Here is a 15,182-nt window from a genome sequence, read left to right as displayed (position 1 = left end):
AAAGGTGGTTGGTTCGAATCCCGGTGTCCCATATGGTCCCTCGTGCCTGCCAGGAGCTATTTCTGAGCAGACAGCCAGGAGTAACCCCTGAGCATCGCCCAAAAACAAAAAAAAAAAAAAAAGAAATTTTTTATGTAGATTTAAGGAGGATATTTAGCCAAAAATTGTATTGTGCAATAAAAAAAGTTTATAACAATTCTGTTTATTGTTTTAATATTGTTTCTGCAGTAAGTAGTGGTGAACAATAATTGCTATAACATGTGTTATCATTGCTATATCATGCTATATCATGTGTTATCAGAGATATTGAGTAATATCTCTGACAAATGTCAGCATAAAAAGGGAAATGATGTCCAAGTAATGTGAAAAAATTTTTTTTTCTCATGGATACTGTGAAGGAGTCTTTGTGAATTCAAGGGTTCCACAAAGCACACATTTCTTTGTTGTTGTTATTGTTTTTGTTTAGGGCCACACTTCACTGATGTTTGGTAGGATGCTACTACCACTGCTTTATTTACGGCTTGCTTCCAGTAGTGCTTAGAGGACCTTGCAGTGCCAGGGTTGAAATTTGGCCACCAGCTTTTAAAGCATGCCTGTTTGCCTTGTAGGTCATCTTTATGGCTCCCAACAAGCATATTTTTTTGAAAATTTATAGTTTATTTTTTAAATAATTTGTTTCAAAAAAATTGAGAGGCGAGAAAGAAGGAAAGTGTTCAAGTGAGATTTCTCTAAGTTGAAATTGGCAAGCAAAGAAGCAGAGACAAACAAGTGTGATACGTTTTCAAGGGAGAGCACAAACTTGAAGAGCAAATTAAGAAATGCTGCTCTGATAAACCAAAAAGATTCTTCCACAACTTTGACTTCTCTTAATTTCCCAATATCCTGAAGTTAGACTCCTTACCACCAAAACTTAAGTTACAGCATTGCTCCCAGGTTCCTATAGAAGAGACCTCATCTCCTGGAGGTAGCCTGATGAGGGCTAGGGACCTTAGTCAGGAAATTGAGATGGAGTGACAGGGGTTTTCCTTTGAAATTGGTCACTGTTCCTCTCTCTCTCTCTCTCTCTCTCTCTCTCTCTCTCTCTCTCTCTCTCTCTCTCTCTCTCTCTCTTTCTCTCTCTCTCTCTCATGTTTTCATGTCTCAGCCAGTGGTACTCAAGGGATATACTGAGCAATATTTGGCAAATCATGAGGTGTCAGGACTTGAACCTGTAGCTTCAGCAGGCACTCCAGCCCTTTGACGCATCTCTCCAGACCTGGAACTTTTTGTGCCTAAAGGTACCAGTTCCTCTGAGAAATCATTTTGGTATTGTTATACACTGGTTAGTTCACATTACAGACATTTATCTCTAAGAGAAATATTTTTCTCTAAGAGAGTTCTTAGAGAAATCTCCTACAAAAATAGATTTCTCTAAGAGAAATGCATATTTTGTTTACCATGTGTCTTTAACACACAAAAGCATGAAGAATAGTACTTTTAAAAAACAGAATGCTTTGTGATGAAGAATTTGTTTTTCATATACAGTACACAATATAGTAGCCTCTAGCACACATGGAAATTAAGGCTTAAAATATAGTTAGTATGCTCAGCAGTTATATGTTTTTTTTTGGGGGGGCCACACCCGGCGGTGCTCAGGGGTTACTCCTGGCTGTCTGCTCAGAAATAGCTCCTGACAGGCACGGGGGACCATATGGGACACCGGGATTTGAACCAACCACCTTTGGTCCTGAATCGGCTGCTTGCAAGGCAAACGCCGCTGTGCTATCTCTCCGGGCCCAGCAGTTATATGTTAAATTTTATTTAATTCAGTTAAATTTTAAAATTAAGTTGTTATATGTTCTGGAAATGTAGCTCATCAATAGAGCTCCTGCCTTGCATGTGTGGGACTCTAGGATCAATCCTGGAAATCAGAAAACAAAAGATACATCGTTGGCTATGGTGGGGGCCCCCTGACTAGGCTGATGCAAAGGTGGGTAAGGGTCTCTTTTAGCCCTTAGCCTTTGAGGCCAGACTTGGGAGGAGGGAAGACTGAGAGACACAGACTACTGCGAGGGAAATATTGTCAGAGCAATATTCATTTATTGAAGGTAAAGAGAAGGCTTTTAAAGGCAAAATTTAGGTGGGAAACAGAATGTGGGTAATACAGCTTTACATTGCTTAGGCCTTAGGAATTACAGCAACAAGATGGTATGCAGAAATGGCTATCACAAGGTACATGCATCATTAATTCAGATGGTATAAAAATATAGCAGTTGCAATGCTCATGGCATCATTAAATCAGGAAGTATGTGAAGATAGCAGTTGCAATGCTTATGGCACTATTAGCCTAGATAGTTTGTAAGGACAGGTTGTTTGATCTGGATGACTTTCTCCTTAGCTCATCCTGCATTCATAACAGTAGAGAACACAAGTCTCAGAACAGAGACTTTCTTTTTTCTTTTTTTTTGGGGGGGGGGCGGGGGCACACCCGGCAGTGTTCAGGGTTACTCCTGGCTCTTTGCTCAGAAATCACTCCTGGCAGGCATGAGGGACCATATGGGATGCCGGTATTCAAACCACTGTCAGTCCTGAGTTGACCACTTGCAAGACAAAGGCCCTACTGCTGTGCTATCTCTTCAGCTCCAGAGACTTTCTTTTATATTCAAGACTAGCTTGCAGAAATCCTTTTATTTCCCAGCTTTTCTCCCCACAGTACATACCTTCCATGTTTGCTGTCTGAAAGGGCAAATATAGAAAATACTTCGATTTAAGTTTCTTCTACCACCAACATTGTATGGCTCATGGATTGATAAATATTAAAATTATCTTTATTAATGTCTATTTTAGACATATCCTTAAAATACAGCATGCTCTAAAAATTTAATACTTTCCTAGAGTTTACAGTTATTCAGTAAAATATTACTTATCATAGAAAGGTCATAACTGATTAGCACTGCTCAGAAATGCCCATATTAAGAAAGAAATAACAGTGCTGTGAGCATGGCACTTTTCTTGCACCAGCACACTCAAATTCAATCCCAGACACCCTATATGGTCCCTCAGCATAGGAGTGATCCTTATGTCCATGAATTATTGCTAAGTGCAGAGCCAGGAGTAAATCCTGAGAACATCTGGATGTGGTCCAATAATCCAAATAAGACACATTAAAAAACATATGCCCATAGCTGAGGATAATGCTTATTTAAATTACAATGAGATTATTAGTTGCTTCTGTTTCTGCTAACCTAGTAAACATAAGGAGTCAAACTTTAACTTAGAGTAAGAGACTACCTATATTCCAAATACTTTGTCGTCTGTGTATATACATTTATAAAATTATAAAAAGACAGCTTAAATCTCATGGGACCAGTGAGAAAAATACAACAAATAAGGCAGAGGCCAGAGAGATAGCACAGCAGCAGGGCATTTGACCTGTACGTGGCAGACCAGGGATGGACTGGGTTCAATCATTGGCATCCCATATGGTCCCCCGAGCCTGCCAGGAGCTATTTCTGAGTGTAGAGCCAGAAGTAACCTCTGAGCACCACGAGGTGTGAACCCAAAATCAAACAACAACAACAAAACCCAAACAAATAAGGCACTTGCTTTGTGTGTGATTATCCAATTTCAATTAACAGTTCTCATATGGTCCTACTGAGCACTGCCAGGAGTAATGAAAACCCATACAAAACATGTAACTTATCTATGAACTCAGAAAGATATAAACATATGTCCATAATTAAACTCTAAAATCTATTCATCTGATAAAATGTAACTTCACAGAGAAAAATCTGAATTTTGAAACACATGAGTCCTACCACTATAAACATGACAATCTTTTAGTACAAACAAACTCGGAAACTGGTATGATATTAGGCCAAACATTATTTTTGATAATTTGAGCCCAGTGTAAATACCACTGAAAGACTTACATGACCTAGTGAAACAATGTACCAGTATTAAAATCTTAGATTATAAAGACAAATAGACAATTCAGTAAGTAAGGCATTTGGAGGGGTTTGATTCCTAGCACTATATATGGTCCCAGGATCCCAGTGAGAATAAGGCCTGAATACTGCCTGAAACACTCAAAACAAAAACTTTATACTTTAGCACAAGATCCACTCAATATTTAAGAGAGAACTACAGAAATAATGTAACAAAAAAGAAAATATTCAATTATATCATACCAATTTCTAATTATATTTGTCTACTTTATAAATTATAAATGTCTACTTTAATGTAATATCAAAGCTAAATATGCACAGTTATTTGAAAAAGTTATTAACATATTATGTCTCTATGTTAATGTGAAGCCTTTATTCCATATCCATGAACAAAACAACAGAACAAAAAAACAGAATACAAAAATCCAGAGGGGGCTGGAGAGATAGCACAGAGGTAGGGTGCCTTGCAAAGGGCCTACCTGGGACAGATTCCTGGCATTCCATATGGTCCCCCGAGTCTGCCAGGGCGGATTTTTGAGCGCAGAGTCAGAAGTAACCCAAGAGTGCTGCTGGGTGTCTCTCCTCCCCCCAAAAATGACGAAAAAAAAATCCAGACGATTCTAATGAATTGCAAAATGTAAAACTTTAAAGATCAACTCTTATTCCAATTATGTTCTGAAATTAAAATCATTATGATTTACAAGAGATTTAGACATGCAATGTTTGAGTATCAATCCCACCACCAGTGTCATCCTCCCTCCACCAATGTTCCCATTGGTGTTCCCAGAATCAATCCCATATATACTTTAAAAACATTTTTAAGTCTTTAACTTTTATTGCTAGCATGGTACATACTGTTAGGTATAACCTACCTACATAAAGAAAAATATGTGGAAGGAATGGAGTTCTCACTTGTAAAATTTGCATAAATTAAAAAACTAGAAAATTATTGACTCCATCCTTGTGTCAGAATTCAGGGAGATAGTGTGATAAAGACCTCCGGGTGCAAGAACAGAGGTCTCAGCGGTAGTTCCTGGTCCCAGGGTGCTGCCCTCAGGGTCTCAACTGCTTCCAGAGTGATTCAATTACCCTATCCTTCCTGCACATTCAACTCTCCCTCTCACAGACTGTGTCGGGTTCACCTGCTTGGATATTAGTTTTGGTGGTTTTTTGTTTTTTTTTGGTTTTTTGCACCTGCTTGGATATTAGTGACGCTGCACGACTCACTCTTTATTCCCATTGGATATCTGGTTTCTGAACAAACCAATCAACATCTCCGTGGTTCCCGGTTACTCTGTGTAGCTCCACTTGCTGGACTCAAGGTGTGCCTCAGACTTAGAGGATATGTTCATGGCGCTGGGGACTCTTCTGCTTCTTCTCTTTGCGTTTGCTTTGTCTCTGCCTCAGAAATGGACTGGTGAGTGAGAAATCTGGAATGATTGGTCTCTGCGGGAGTAGGGAAGGGCCGCCAAGCGGGGAGATCTCGCCTGTCCTAGTCTTTAGTTCTTCTCTGTGTCTTCTTCTCGGTTGTCTTGACATTTTCGTTCTCTTCATCATTCTTAAACCTGGGACGCGCGGGGATGTGGGTCGGGCCGCATCTCACCCCCTCCCTGCCCCCAGCTCCTCACTCCCTGAAGTATTTCCACACTGCCCTCTCCCCGCCTGGCCGCGGGAAGCCCCGCATCATCATCGTCGGCTACGTGGACGACACCCAGTTCGTGCGCTTCGACAGCGACTCGGAGAACCCGAGGATGGAGCCGCGCGCGCCCTGGAAGGAGCAGGAGGGACCCGAATACTGGGAGCTGGTAACACAGAGCGCCAAGAACAAAGCAAAGAACATCCAAGAGAGTCTAATAACTCTGCGCCACTACTACAACCAGAGCGAGGATGGTGAGGACGCGGGCCGAGTCCAGGGCAGGACTCCCAACCCCAGCGACAGGACAGGGGTTGCCCGAAGTCCTGGGTTCAGTGTCGGCTCCAGGCCAGTCTGAACTCCGGACTCAGGAGAAGCCCCAGTAAATTTCATTTCGTTTCACTTTAAGAATGATCTTTGCGGGGCGGGGTGGGTCAGGGTTTCACACCTTCCAGTGGATGTATGGTTGCGACGTGGGGCCGGACGGGCGCCTCCTGCGCGGCTACGATCAGTCTGCCTACGATGGCGCCGATTACCTCGCCCTCAACGAGGACCTGCGCTCCTGGACCGCGGCAGACACGGCGGCTCAGATCACCCAGCAAAAATTTCAGAAAAATAGAGTAGCTGAAGGGAAGAGAAAGTATCTGGAGCTGTACTGCACGCAGACTCTCTTTGACCTGATGAGAGGGAAGAAAATGCTACGCTCAGGTACTAGGACCCGCAGCATAGAGAGGCCACCTGCTCTAACTTGGGCAGGACTAACACCCCACAACAAGGCAGAAAATAAATTCAGTGTCAGAATAGCGCTCCCTCTGGTTGGGAGAGAGGGTGCTACCTGGTTTCTATTTTTTTTTTTTTTGTCGTTTTTGGGTCACACCTGGCAGTGCTCAGGGGTTATTCCTGGCTCCAGGCTCAGAAATTGCTCCTGGCAGGCACGGGGGACCATATGGGACGCCGGGATTCGAACCGATGACATCCTGCATGAAAGGCAAACGCCTTACCTCCATGCTATCTCTCCGGCCCCGGTTTCTATTTTCTGTACCAGCTGCCCAACCTCAGTCCACCCAGTTCACCCAGTCCATCCACCAATCTTAGAAATAAGAGATACACATTTTCATGGACTAATGCAAAAGACTTGTAAACCATGACGTTTTCTTTCAGTTCTTTTCCTCACCTGAGAACATCTTGGCAATCTGCCTTCAGTTTTTCTGTCATTCACCTTTCACCCAGATAAGGACCAGATTTAGTGGTCTTTCTCCTAGAGACCTATATAACCTCCTACTCTGGTTCAGTATAGATTTCCAAAGAATTGAGTTTTTGTCTTAGTTTCCTAGAAAAACTGGTGTTTGAATTTTGTGTTTCCTCCTCTTAAAATGATTATCTTATGTGAGACTAATGGAAAATATTTTTCTGTGAGACCAAATAGTAAATTGTCTTTGAGAGACAGGAGAGATAGAGAAAGTGAGAGGAAGAGGGAGAAATAGATTGAAAGAAGAGAGAAAACATTCCATCTTGTGATAATATGAATATGTCTTCAACAGTTCACAGAAGTAACACGAGTGGCCGGAGAGATAGCACAGCGATAGGGCGTTTGCCTTGCATGTGGCTGACACAGAAGGGACCCGGCTTGATTCCAGGCATCCCATATGGTCTCCCAGCCTGTCAGGGGCGATTTCTGAGTGCAAGGAGTAATTCCTGAGCACCACTGGGTGTGGCCCAACCACCAATCAATCAATAAAGTTTTTATTTTAAAAAAGAAGTAACACGAAGTGTGAATTTTCTCAATCTTTCTTTCAGAGCCCCCCAGACAACACATAACCCACCACCCCTTCTCTGACCATGAGGTTACCCTGAGGTGCTGGGCTCTAGGCTTTTACCCTGCGGAGATTTCCCTGACCTGGCAGTGTGATGGAGAGGAACTGGCCCAGGACACAGAGCTGGTGGAGACCAGGCCTTCAGGGGACGGAACCTTCCAGAAGTGGGCAGCTGTGGTGGTGCCTTCTGGAGAGGAGCAGAGATACACGTGCCATGTGCAGCACCAGGGGCTGCCGGAGCCTGACATCCTCAGATGGGGTGAGGAGGGGATGGGGCACAGAGCCTGTCACAGGGGAATCAGAGGCACCTCAGCAGATGGGGACTGAGTCCTGGAGGACTTATCTTCCTTTCCTTTCCCTTTCCAGAGCCCCCTCCTCAGTCTACCATCCCCACTATGGGTATCATTATTGCCCTGGTTGTCCTTGCAACTATAATCATTGGAGCTGGAATGGCAGCTGTGATCTGCAGAAGGAAGCACTCAGGTTTGCTGGGGGGCTGGGTATTGTTTGACTTTTCTTGTCCCACTTTGGGAGTCACCCACACACAGAATTTTTCCGCATGATTAGTGGGAAGCTTCACCCGTACCCCATGCTGGTTGCTCATACTCATCCTGTGTGTGCATCTCTAGAGTTTATGAAATCAAAGACAATTTCATCCTGATCAGCTGCACTGAGCCTGATTCCCAGTGGGCAGAGGTCACAGGGAATGTGTGCTGGGCACAGACCTCCAGGAGGAGGCTGGGGCAGTCCAGGAGCATCTCATTTTTTGTGTTTCCTGACCCTGCCCTCAGGCTTCATTGTTCTAAAGCTTCCCCGAGATCTTGGACTGCAGAGTTTCCTGTGATCTCATGACCCAATGTTCTCTCTGATCTTCTGTCATGTTTTCTTCTCACAGGTGACAAAGGAGGACAGTACACTCAGGATGCAAGTGAGTTTGGAGTTGGGTGGGGAATCCCTTACATATTCCGGAGAGAGCACCCAGGAGCCTGTGGGTAGTTTACCCACCCAGGGTTCTGCCTTTAGTCCTATCACAGGGACTCTGACCTTGTGCTGTTTGTTCTTCCCCAGACAGCAACAGTGCCCAGGGCTCTGATGAGTCTCTCATGAACCCTACAGGTAAGACTCTGGGACTGACATGGGAGGAGCTGACTGAGGTGACTGGGTTTGGCAGCTCTTTGAGAGGGACATTATGAGATATGAACTTCTGAAATTCATTTGAGTCTGTTCATTGTTTTCTTTTCCAGTGTGAGGGAGTTGCCCTGCATGGGGATGAAGGATGCAAGATTTCCTCACACTTCTACTTGTGATTCAAGAACCTTTGATTCTCTTTCTGCCAAGGGAACTGACTGTTTGGAAGGGGACATTGGCCTACTCCCACCCACCAGACCCTACCCCACACTGACCTCTGTTCTCTTTCCTGGTACCCTGATCTGTTCTGTCACATTCAGAGATAGGACAATGCTGTATTCATCTGTGTTATGTTTTTTTCTTGAATAATATTCCTTTCCTGTTGGAATAAGCACCTAATTTGCATTTTTCCAAATTCCTGTTTGTAAAATTTAGAGGTTAATAAAGGAGATCCATGAAATTTAATATGGAATAATTGGAAATTCTGAAATCTTCCCAGGATGCATTTGTGTTTTGTGTTTGTTAGATGTGTGACGGGAGAGGTTCTGAGGGGATGAAGGGGACAGACCTAGTTTTCAATCTGTCTCAGTGCATTGGGGTTTATGTGTGGTCACTTAGCAATCTGGGTCATTTCTTCTGCTCCTTACTGGTCCCTCAGTAGCACCTTATCCCACCAGGATCTTTATCATAGCGACTCATTCAGACAAAATCTGGTCCTCATTCTGTCCCAGGAACTTGGGCAGTGAGGGCTTCTGTGCTGGCCAGTCTATGCTCAGCCTTGGATCTGCTTCTTAGCTCCTCTTATGTGTTTATTTGTTATCCCTGTGGAGGACAGTGCCTGTTTCTTGTACAAACATTCATGACACATTTTCTCTTCTTGTCCCTCCTTATTTCTGAGCCTCAGAAGGCATCTGTCTTCCATGTCCCCTCAAGACCCAGCAGAGTCCCTGCACACAGGACTCTCTTATCAAGCGATAACATAAGCGATGAATGTTCAGACTCCTCTGGCTCTTGCCCTGTAGTAGGGCTGTATTCTGGGATGTTCTTTCCAAATTTTCTGTCTTTATTTTAGGACTTACATTCTGGAATCAGGTAGGTGAGGGCTAGTCTCTCCCCCCCCCACCCCAGGGATAGTCTTATTGTTTCTCACCTACAATGAGTTCCACTTGGATGTGTTTTCTGAAGACTGAGCTCTCCTCTACACATTCCACTGCATATCCACACTAAGTTTTAGTAATCCTAGTGTCTGTGATCTGAGTTCATGGATTATATATATATATATATATATATATATATATATATATATATATATATATATATATATAGTCTCTTCCTCAAATGTAGCATTTAGAAAATAGGATTTTTGAACCCATGATCCTCTTCTCTGAAAAGAGAATGTTTTGTGTTTTAGTGGGTAGGAGGACTAGTGTGGAAGGAAAATAAAAGAAGGGTGAGAAGCATTTTTTAGAAAAGCAAAGGTGACATTGATGCCATTGGGAAGGGACATTGGGCGGTATCTGTCACACACAGCATATAGACTGAGGTGACAGTAATTCACTAATATTCTCTGGAATAGGAAGGTGATCTACATGATTCTCCATTCACTTGTGTCAGATATTTAAGTGATATTTTTGGATCTGGAAAATCTGAGCATTCTTTTTTTGTTTGTTTGTTTGTTTTTGGGCCACACCCAGCGATGCTCAGAGGTTACTCCTGGCTGTCTGCTCAGAAATAGCTCCTGGCAGGCACGGGGGACCATATGGGACACTGGGATTCGAACCAACCACTTTAGGTCCTGGATCGACTGCTTGCAAGGCAAACACCGCTGTGCTATCTCTACAGACCCAAATCTGAGCATTCTTAAGGTTGGAACAGCAGGTAGGGCAGTTGGATCCAGTTGGCCTGGTTTGAGCCTCAATATCCTACTAAAGCCCTGCAGGAGTGATTTCTGAGTGCAGAACAGGAGTAATCCTGAGCACTCCCAGGTGTGGCCCCAAAACAGGAACAACAAAAGTAATGTAGGTGATGTTGGCAACTGGACAGACAAGTCTTGATTTAGGAGGGATGCCTGCTGGAGTAACTGTTTTGGTAGTTGGATATTGTGTTGCATTTTCCTCTAGTCTGTTACACATCCTCTCCTTCTGCCCCAAGTGGGTCTCTATGCTTAGCAGAGTCCAGCCCTGCTCTTCCAGGTGCCACTTCTCAGTCAGTTTGCTCAGTCACGTCAGGAGGGTGGTGTTCCACCCACACACCCCTCTTTGTGCCAACCTCTTCTCACTCAGGCGCTGAGTTTATTTCATTTTCATTTTTCTTTTTGTTTTGGGACCACACCCAGATGTGCTCAGGATTTACTCCTAGGTATGTGCTCAGGCATTGCTCCTGGAGGGCCTTGTGGGACCATATGAGATGCCACGGAAGTTACTGAATTGACTGAGTGCAAATAATTCTACCCCCTGTGCTCTCTGGGCTCTATTTTATTAACAGAGACTCAGAAGAGAATTATCTACTACCACCACCACCACCACCACTCCCATCAGGCCCTGATCCCTTTTTTCCCCAACGAGGAGTCGCAGGACAGCTCCCCTTCTCCAGCACTATTCCTTTACAGTCTTCTGTATCATTTATCAACTTCATTCCAGCAAAATCCTGCCCCTTCCTATTTAAACAAATTTACTAAATAAGTCAAAAGAAAATCTTTCTAAAATATCTCATTTCCCCAAACCCATGTCTTTTACCATCTGCCTCATGTTTCCCATGCTGGCTCCTGGGTTGGAGTCCAACACTCACCACTGGGAGCCTAGATCTCCATTGATACACATCTCAACACAATGAGTTCTGAGTCCACATTTACCTACCAAAATGACTTTTTATTTTTACCAAAAGGATATAATCATGTAGTTTCCAGAGTCTAATTCTGAGGCTGGAGAGATAGTACAGCATAGGGCATTTGCCTTGCACACAGCTGATCCTGAACGGTCGGTGGTTTGAATCCCGGCATTCCATATGGTCCCCTGAACCTGCCAGGAGCAATTTCTGAGCACAAAGCCTAAAGGAACCCCTGAGCGCCATCAGATGTGATCCAAACAAACAAACAAACAAACAAACAAAAGCATACTTCTATAACGCAGGAGATCTCTAAGCTTCACACACATCCATATTCTGATGAAGAAATAGACTTTTCCCTTTCCTCTCGGGACACCTGGATTCAAACCAACCACCTTTGGTCCTGGATCAGCTGCTTGCTTCGACCAAAACAACAGATAAAATACAGAACAAAATATAAAAATCCAGTTGACTTTTAATGAGCAGACAAAAAAGACATTTGGAAAATTCGAAGGATCCAGTCTGTTATAATCCCTATTATTTTTTTGAGCAAGTTTTTTTTTTCCCTTTTTATTTGGGGGCCAGAGCCTCCCAAGAGGTGGTTCTCCCAGGAGAACGTGCCCAGCCACACCCAGCAATGCTAGGGATCATGTGATGCCTTGCTAGAACCCTGGGGCATGTGCCACTGAAGTCAATTTAGTTATTTTTCTTTAGAAAACTTTCTCTTAGGATGCAATGGATTGTTGATGTTCTTCCAATGGAATTAATATAAGAACCTTTAACTCAGATTCCTATCACAGTAAACAGTGATAAGCATAGCCCATGTATATAAAAACAGCTCTGGAGTCCTCAGTAATTTGAACGCCTGTGCCTAGATCCTGAAATGAAAACGATGGAAAAATCATTGACTCAGTCGTGGGAGTAGGACTCGGGGACACCGTGAGACAAAGATCGAGGGGGTGCAGGAGTAGCGGGAGAGGGCGAAGTCTCGAACCCAGGTGTGGCTCTCAGTGTCTCCCATCCCAGGGGTGCAGGTCCGTGCTGGGGGTCCCCGGTGTCCCCAGTTTCACTTCTCCCTCCAACCTGTCTCAGGGTCTTTCGCCCGGATACTCGCGACTTAAACTCAGTCCATACTCTCATTGGGTGTAGGTGTCTCTCGCACAGTCTAGCGGTGTCCCGCGGCTCCGGGCTATAAAGTGTTGGGGCCCGGCCAAAATGCCATGTTCCCGTGTTCCCCAACCCCTGAGAATGTGGTCACGGGGCTCCCAGTCCTCCTGCTGCTCTCGGGGGGCCTGGCCCTGGCGCAGACCCTGCAGGTGAGTGCGGGGTCGGAGGGAAGTCCGTTGCGGGCAGGTGGCGACACCCCGTTGGGGACTCAGGATTCCCGAGGAGACGCTTCTCCGTGTCCCGGGCCCCGACGTCTCTCCGTCTCTGCTGTCTCCCCCAAACTTCAACCTTTCCTGCGTCCCCCAAATTCGCCTTTTCGGTCCCGCTTCCCCCTTCTCTCTTGCGAGCGCCCTTCGCCCTGAGTGAGCGAGTCTGCCGGCCTCACGCCCCCCTCCCCGCTCCCAGGTCCCCGCTCCCTGAGATATTTCAGGACCGCCGTGTCCCGGCCCGGCCTTGGGGAGCCCCCTTCATCGCCGTCGGCTACGTGGACGACACCCCGTTCGCGTGGTTCGACAGCGACTCGCAGAGCCCGAGGATGGAGCCGCGAGCGCCCTGGGTGGAGCAGGAGGGACCCGAGTACTGGGCGCGGGAGACGCGGGACGTCCCGGGCGACGCGCAGACTTTCCGAGCGAACCTGAACTTCGCCCTCCGCTGCTACAACCAGAGCGAGGCCGGAGAGCCGGGCAGGACTGGGCCAGGGACGAACCACCCCGGGGACGGGACGAGTTGTCCGGGGTCGGGTCCCAGCGCCCCCGAGGCTGAGGGATTCGCCTCGGACTCTGGACCAGGAGGAACCGCGAGATGGGCCCCGGTTTCGCTTTCGGGTCAGGGCTGATTTCTGCCCGCCTTAGGCTCTCACATGGTCCAGAAGATGTCCGGCTGCGACGTGGGGCCGGACGGGCGCCTCCTGCGCGGGTAACAATCAACACGCCTACGACGGCGCCGACTACCTCGCGCTCAACGACGACCTGCATCCTGGACCGCAGCAGACGCGGCGGCTCTGATCCAAGCGCGAGTGGGAGCTGTCGGGTTACGCTGATAGTTACAGGAGCTACCTGGAGGGGTTGTGCTGGAGGGGCTCCTCAGATACCTGCGGATCGGGAACGAGACGCTGCTGCGCGCAGGTACCAGGGCTCAGGAGGGTGAGGACCCCTGGTCTCCCCTGGGCAGGGCCGACTCTCCACAATAGGGAAGAAAACTTGACTCATTGTCAGAACAGCGCTCTCCTTCGGGTCAGTAGAGAGCATACCAGAGACTAACCCCCTGGTTCATCCTGTATCCTCAAGACCCTGAGGGACCCGGTTTCCCTAAGCCCAGGGGAGACCTCCTGTGAAACAGCAGATCTCCTGTCCCTTGACCAGGGCACCATCCACTGAACCCCGACTTTCTCTCTCAGACCATGATCTCAGCTGAGAATATATTAGAGATCTGACTCCTGCTTCCTCGTTCACCCTCCAGAGTCAGTGTCTCCTTAGACACTTGAGCCTCCTCTCAAACCGTATTCTAGAATTTTCTAAGGACTAGGGTTTTATCTCAATTTCCTGAGCCAGGTTTGTACCTGATTATTGTTGGCTTTTTGTTTGTTTGTTTGTTTTGGTATATGTTTATTTCTTAACCTCCTTAGCCTAACCCAATTACCTATTCATCCTCATCATGTAACTTAGAGTATGAATTTTGTCATTATTCTTCCTCAGAGGCCCCCAAAAGACACATAACCCACCACCCCTTCTCTGACCATGAGGTCACCCTGAGGTGTTGGGCTCTGGGCTTTTACCCCGCGGAGATTTCCCTGACTTGGCAGCGTGATGGAGAGGAACTGGCCCAGGACACAGAGCTGGTGGAGACCAGGCCTTCAGGGGATGGAACCTTCCAGAAGTGGGCGGCTGTGGTGGTGCCTTCTGGAGAGGAGCAGAGATACACGTGCCATGTGCAGCACCAGGGACTGCCAGAGCCTGTCTATCTGAGATGGGGTAAGTAGGGAACAGAGCCCATTCCCAGGGAAATCTGCTTTACAGAACATTAGTGTATTGGGATTGAGACCTGGAGTTCAGATTCTCTCCTTCCTTCCCTTCCCAGAACATCCTGCTCAGTCTACCAACTCCATCAAAAGCATCTTCAGTGTCCTGGCTATCCTTGGAGCTGTAGCTGTGGTTTTTATTTTAATTTTAATTTTTTTTATTTTTTATTTTTTTTTAGCTGTAGTTTTTTGGAACTGTTTATAAGCTCCTCAGAAGATACACTCAGATAGGATAGTGATGGTGAGTGGGGTAGTGTGGTAATCTGAGTTTTCTTGTTTTTCTCTTTTTATAATGCAGGGAAGTTTATTGGAAAGTAGAGGAGAAAGGAGGAACTTAGTATAGGACAATGTTCTTAATCTGAGTTTTTTCATCTCACCAATGGGAGGTGGAGTGACTTAGTCTAATTCAGCTATGCCCTGCTTTATAACAACATGGATGGAATCAGAGAAAGGGCAAAGCAGAGTGAAGTCAGTCAGAAGGAAAGGGATAGCTACAAATGATCTCCCTCATATGTGGGAGTTGGTAGTAACAAAGACCCCAACGCAGCATAATGGAAGAACTTATCTACACAACTGAGTAGGGAAGGGTAGAATGGAGAGGGAAGGGCATTGGGATTCTTGTAGAAGATAGTTGTTTACATTGGTTATGGGTGTAGTTAGAAATGGTGTATGAG

The 15,182-nt window shown here is 45.8% G+C and overlaps 2 protein-coding genes and 1 pseudogene across 2 annotated transcripts in view; 2 read left to right on the top strand and 1 right to left on the bottom strand.

Annotated features, from left to right (window-relative positions):
• The window catches only part of PRR3 (proline rich 3), a 641,937-nt gene that overhangs the window by 323,367 nt on the left and 303,388 nt on the right, over positions 1-15,182 (bottom strand). The window lies entirely within an intron of this gene.
• On the top strand, positions 5,277-8,995 carry LOC125996455 (class I histocompatibility antigen, Gogo-B*0103 alpha chain-like). Its single transcript, XM_049765405.1, has 9 exons — positions 5,277-5,343; positions 5,547-5,816; positions 5,998-6,267; positions 7,357-7,632; positions 7,740-7,856; positions 8,269-8,301; positions 8,442-8,489; positions 8,618-8,671; positions 8,749-8,995. The coding sequence occupies exons 1-8, from the start codon at positions 5,277-5,279 to the stop codon at positions 8,620-8,622; spliced, it is 1,086 nt and encodes a 361-aa protein (XP_049621362.1). The 3' UTR covers positions 8,623-8,671; positions 8,749-8,995.
• Positions 12,545-14,469, top strand: LOC125995774 (H-2 class I histocompatibility antigen, Q10 alpha chain-like; annotated as a pseudogene).

The sequence above is a fragment of the Suncus etruscus genome, chromosome 18 (assembly GCF_024139225.1).
Source record: "Suncus etruscus isolate mSunEtr1 chromosome 18, mSunEtr1.pri.cur, whole genome shotgun sequence".
NCBI classification, from domain to species: domain Eukaryota; kingdom Metazoa; phylum Chordata; class Mammalia; order Eulipotyphla; family Soricidae; genus Suncus; species Suncus etruscus.
The sequence above is the reverse complement of the archived record's forward strand: the minus strand, read 5'-3'. Positions and strand labels throughout refer to the sequence as shown.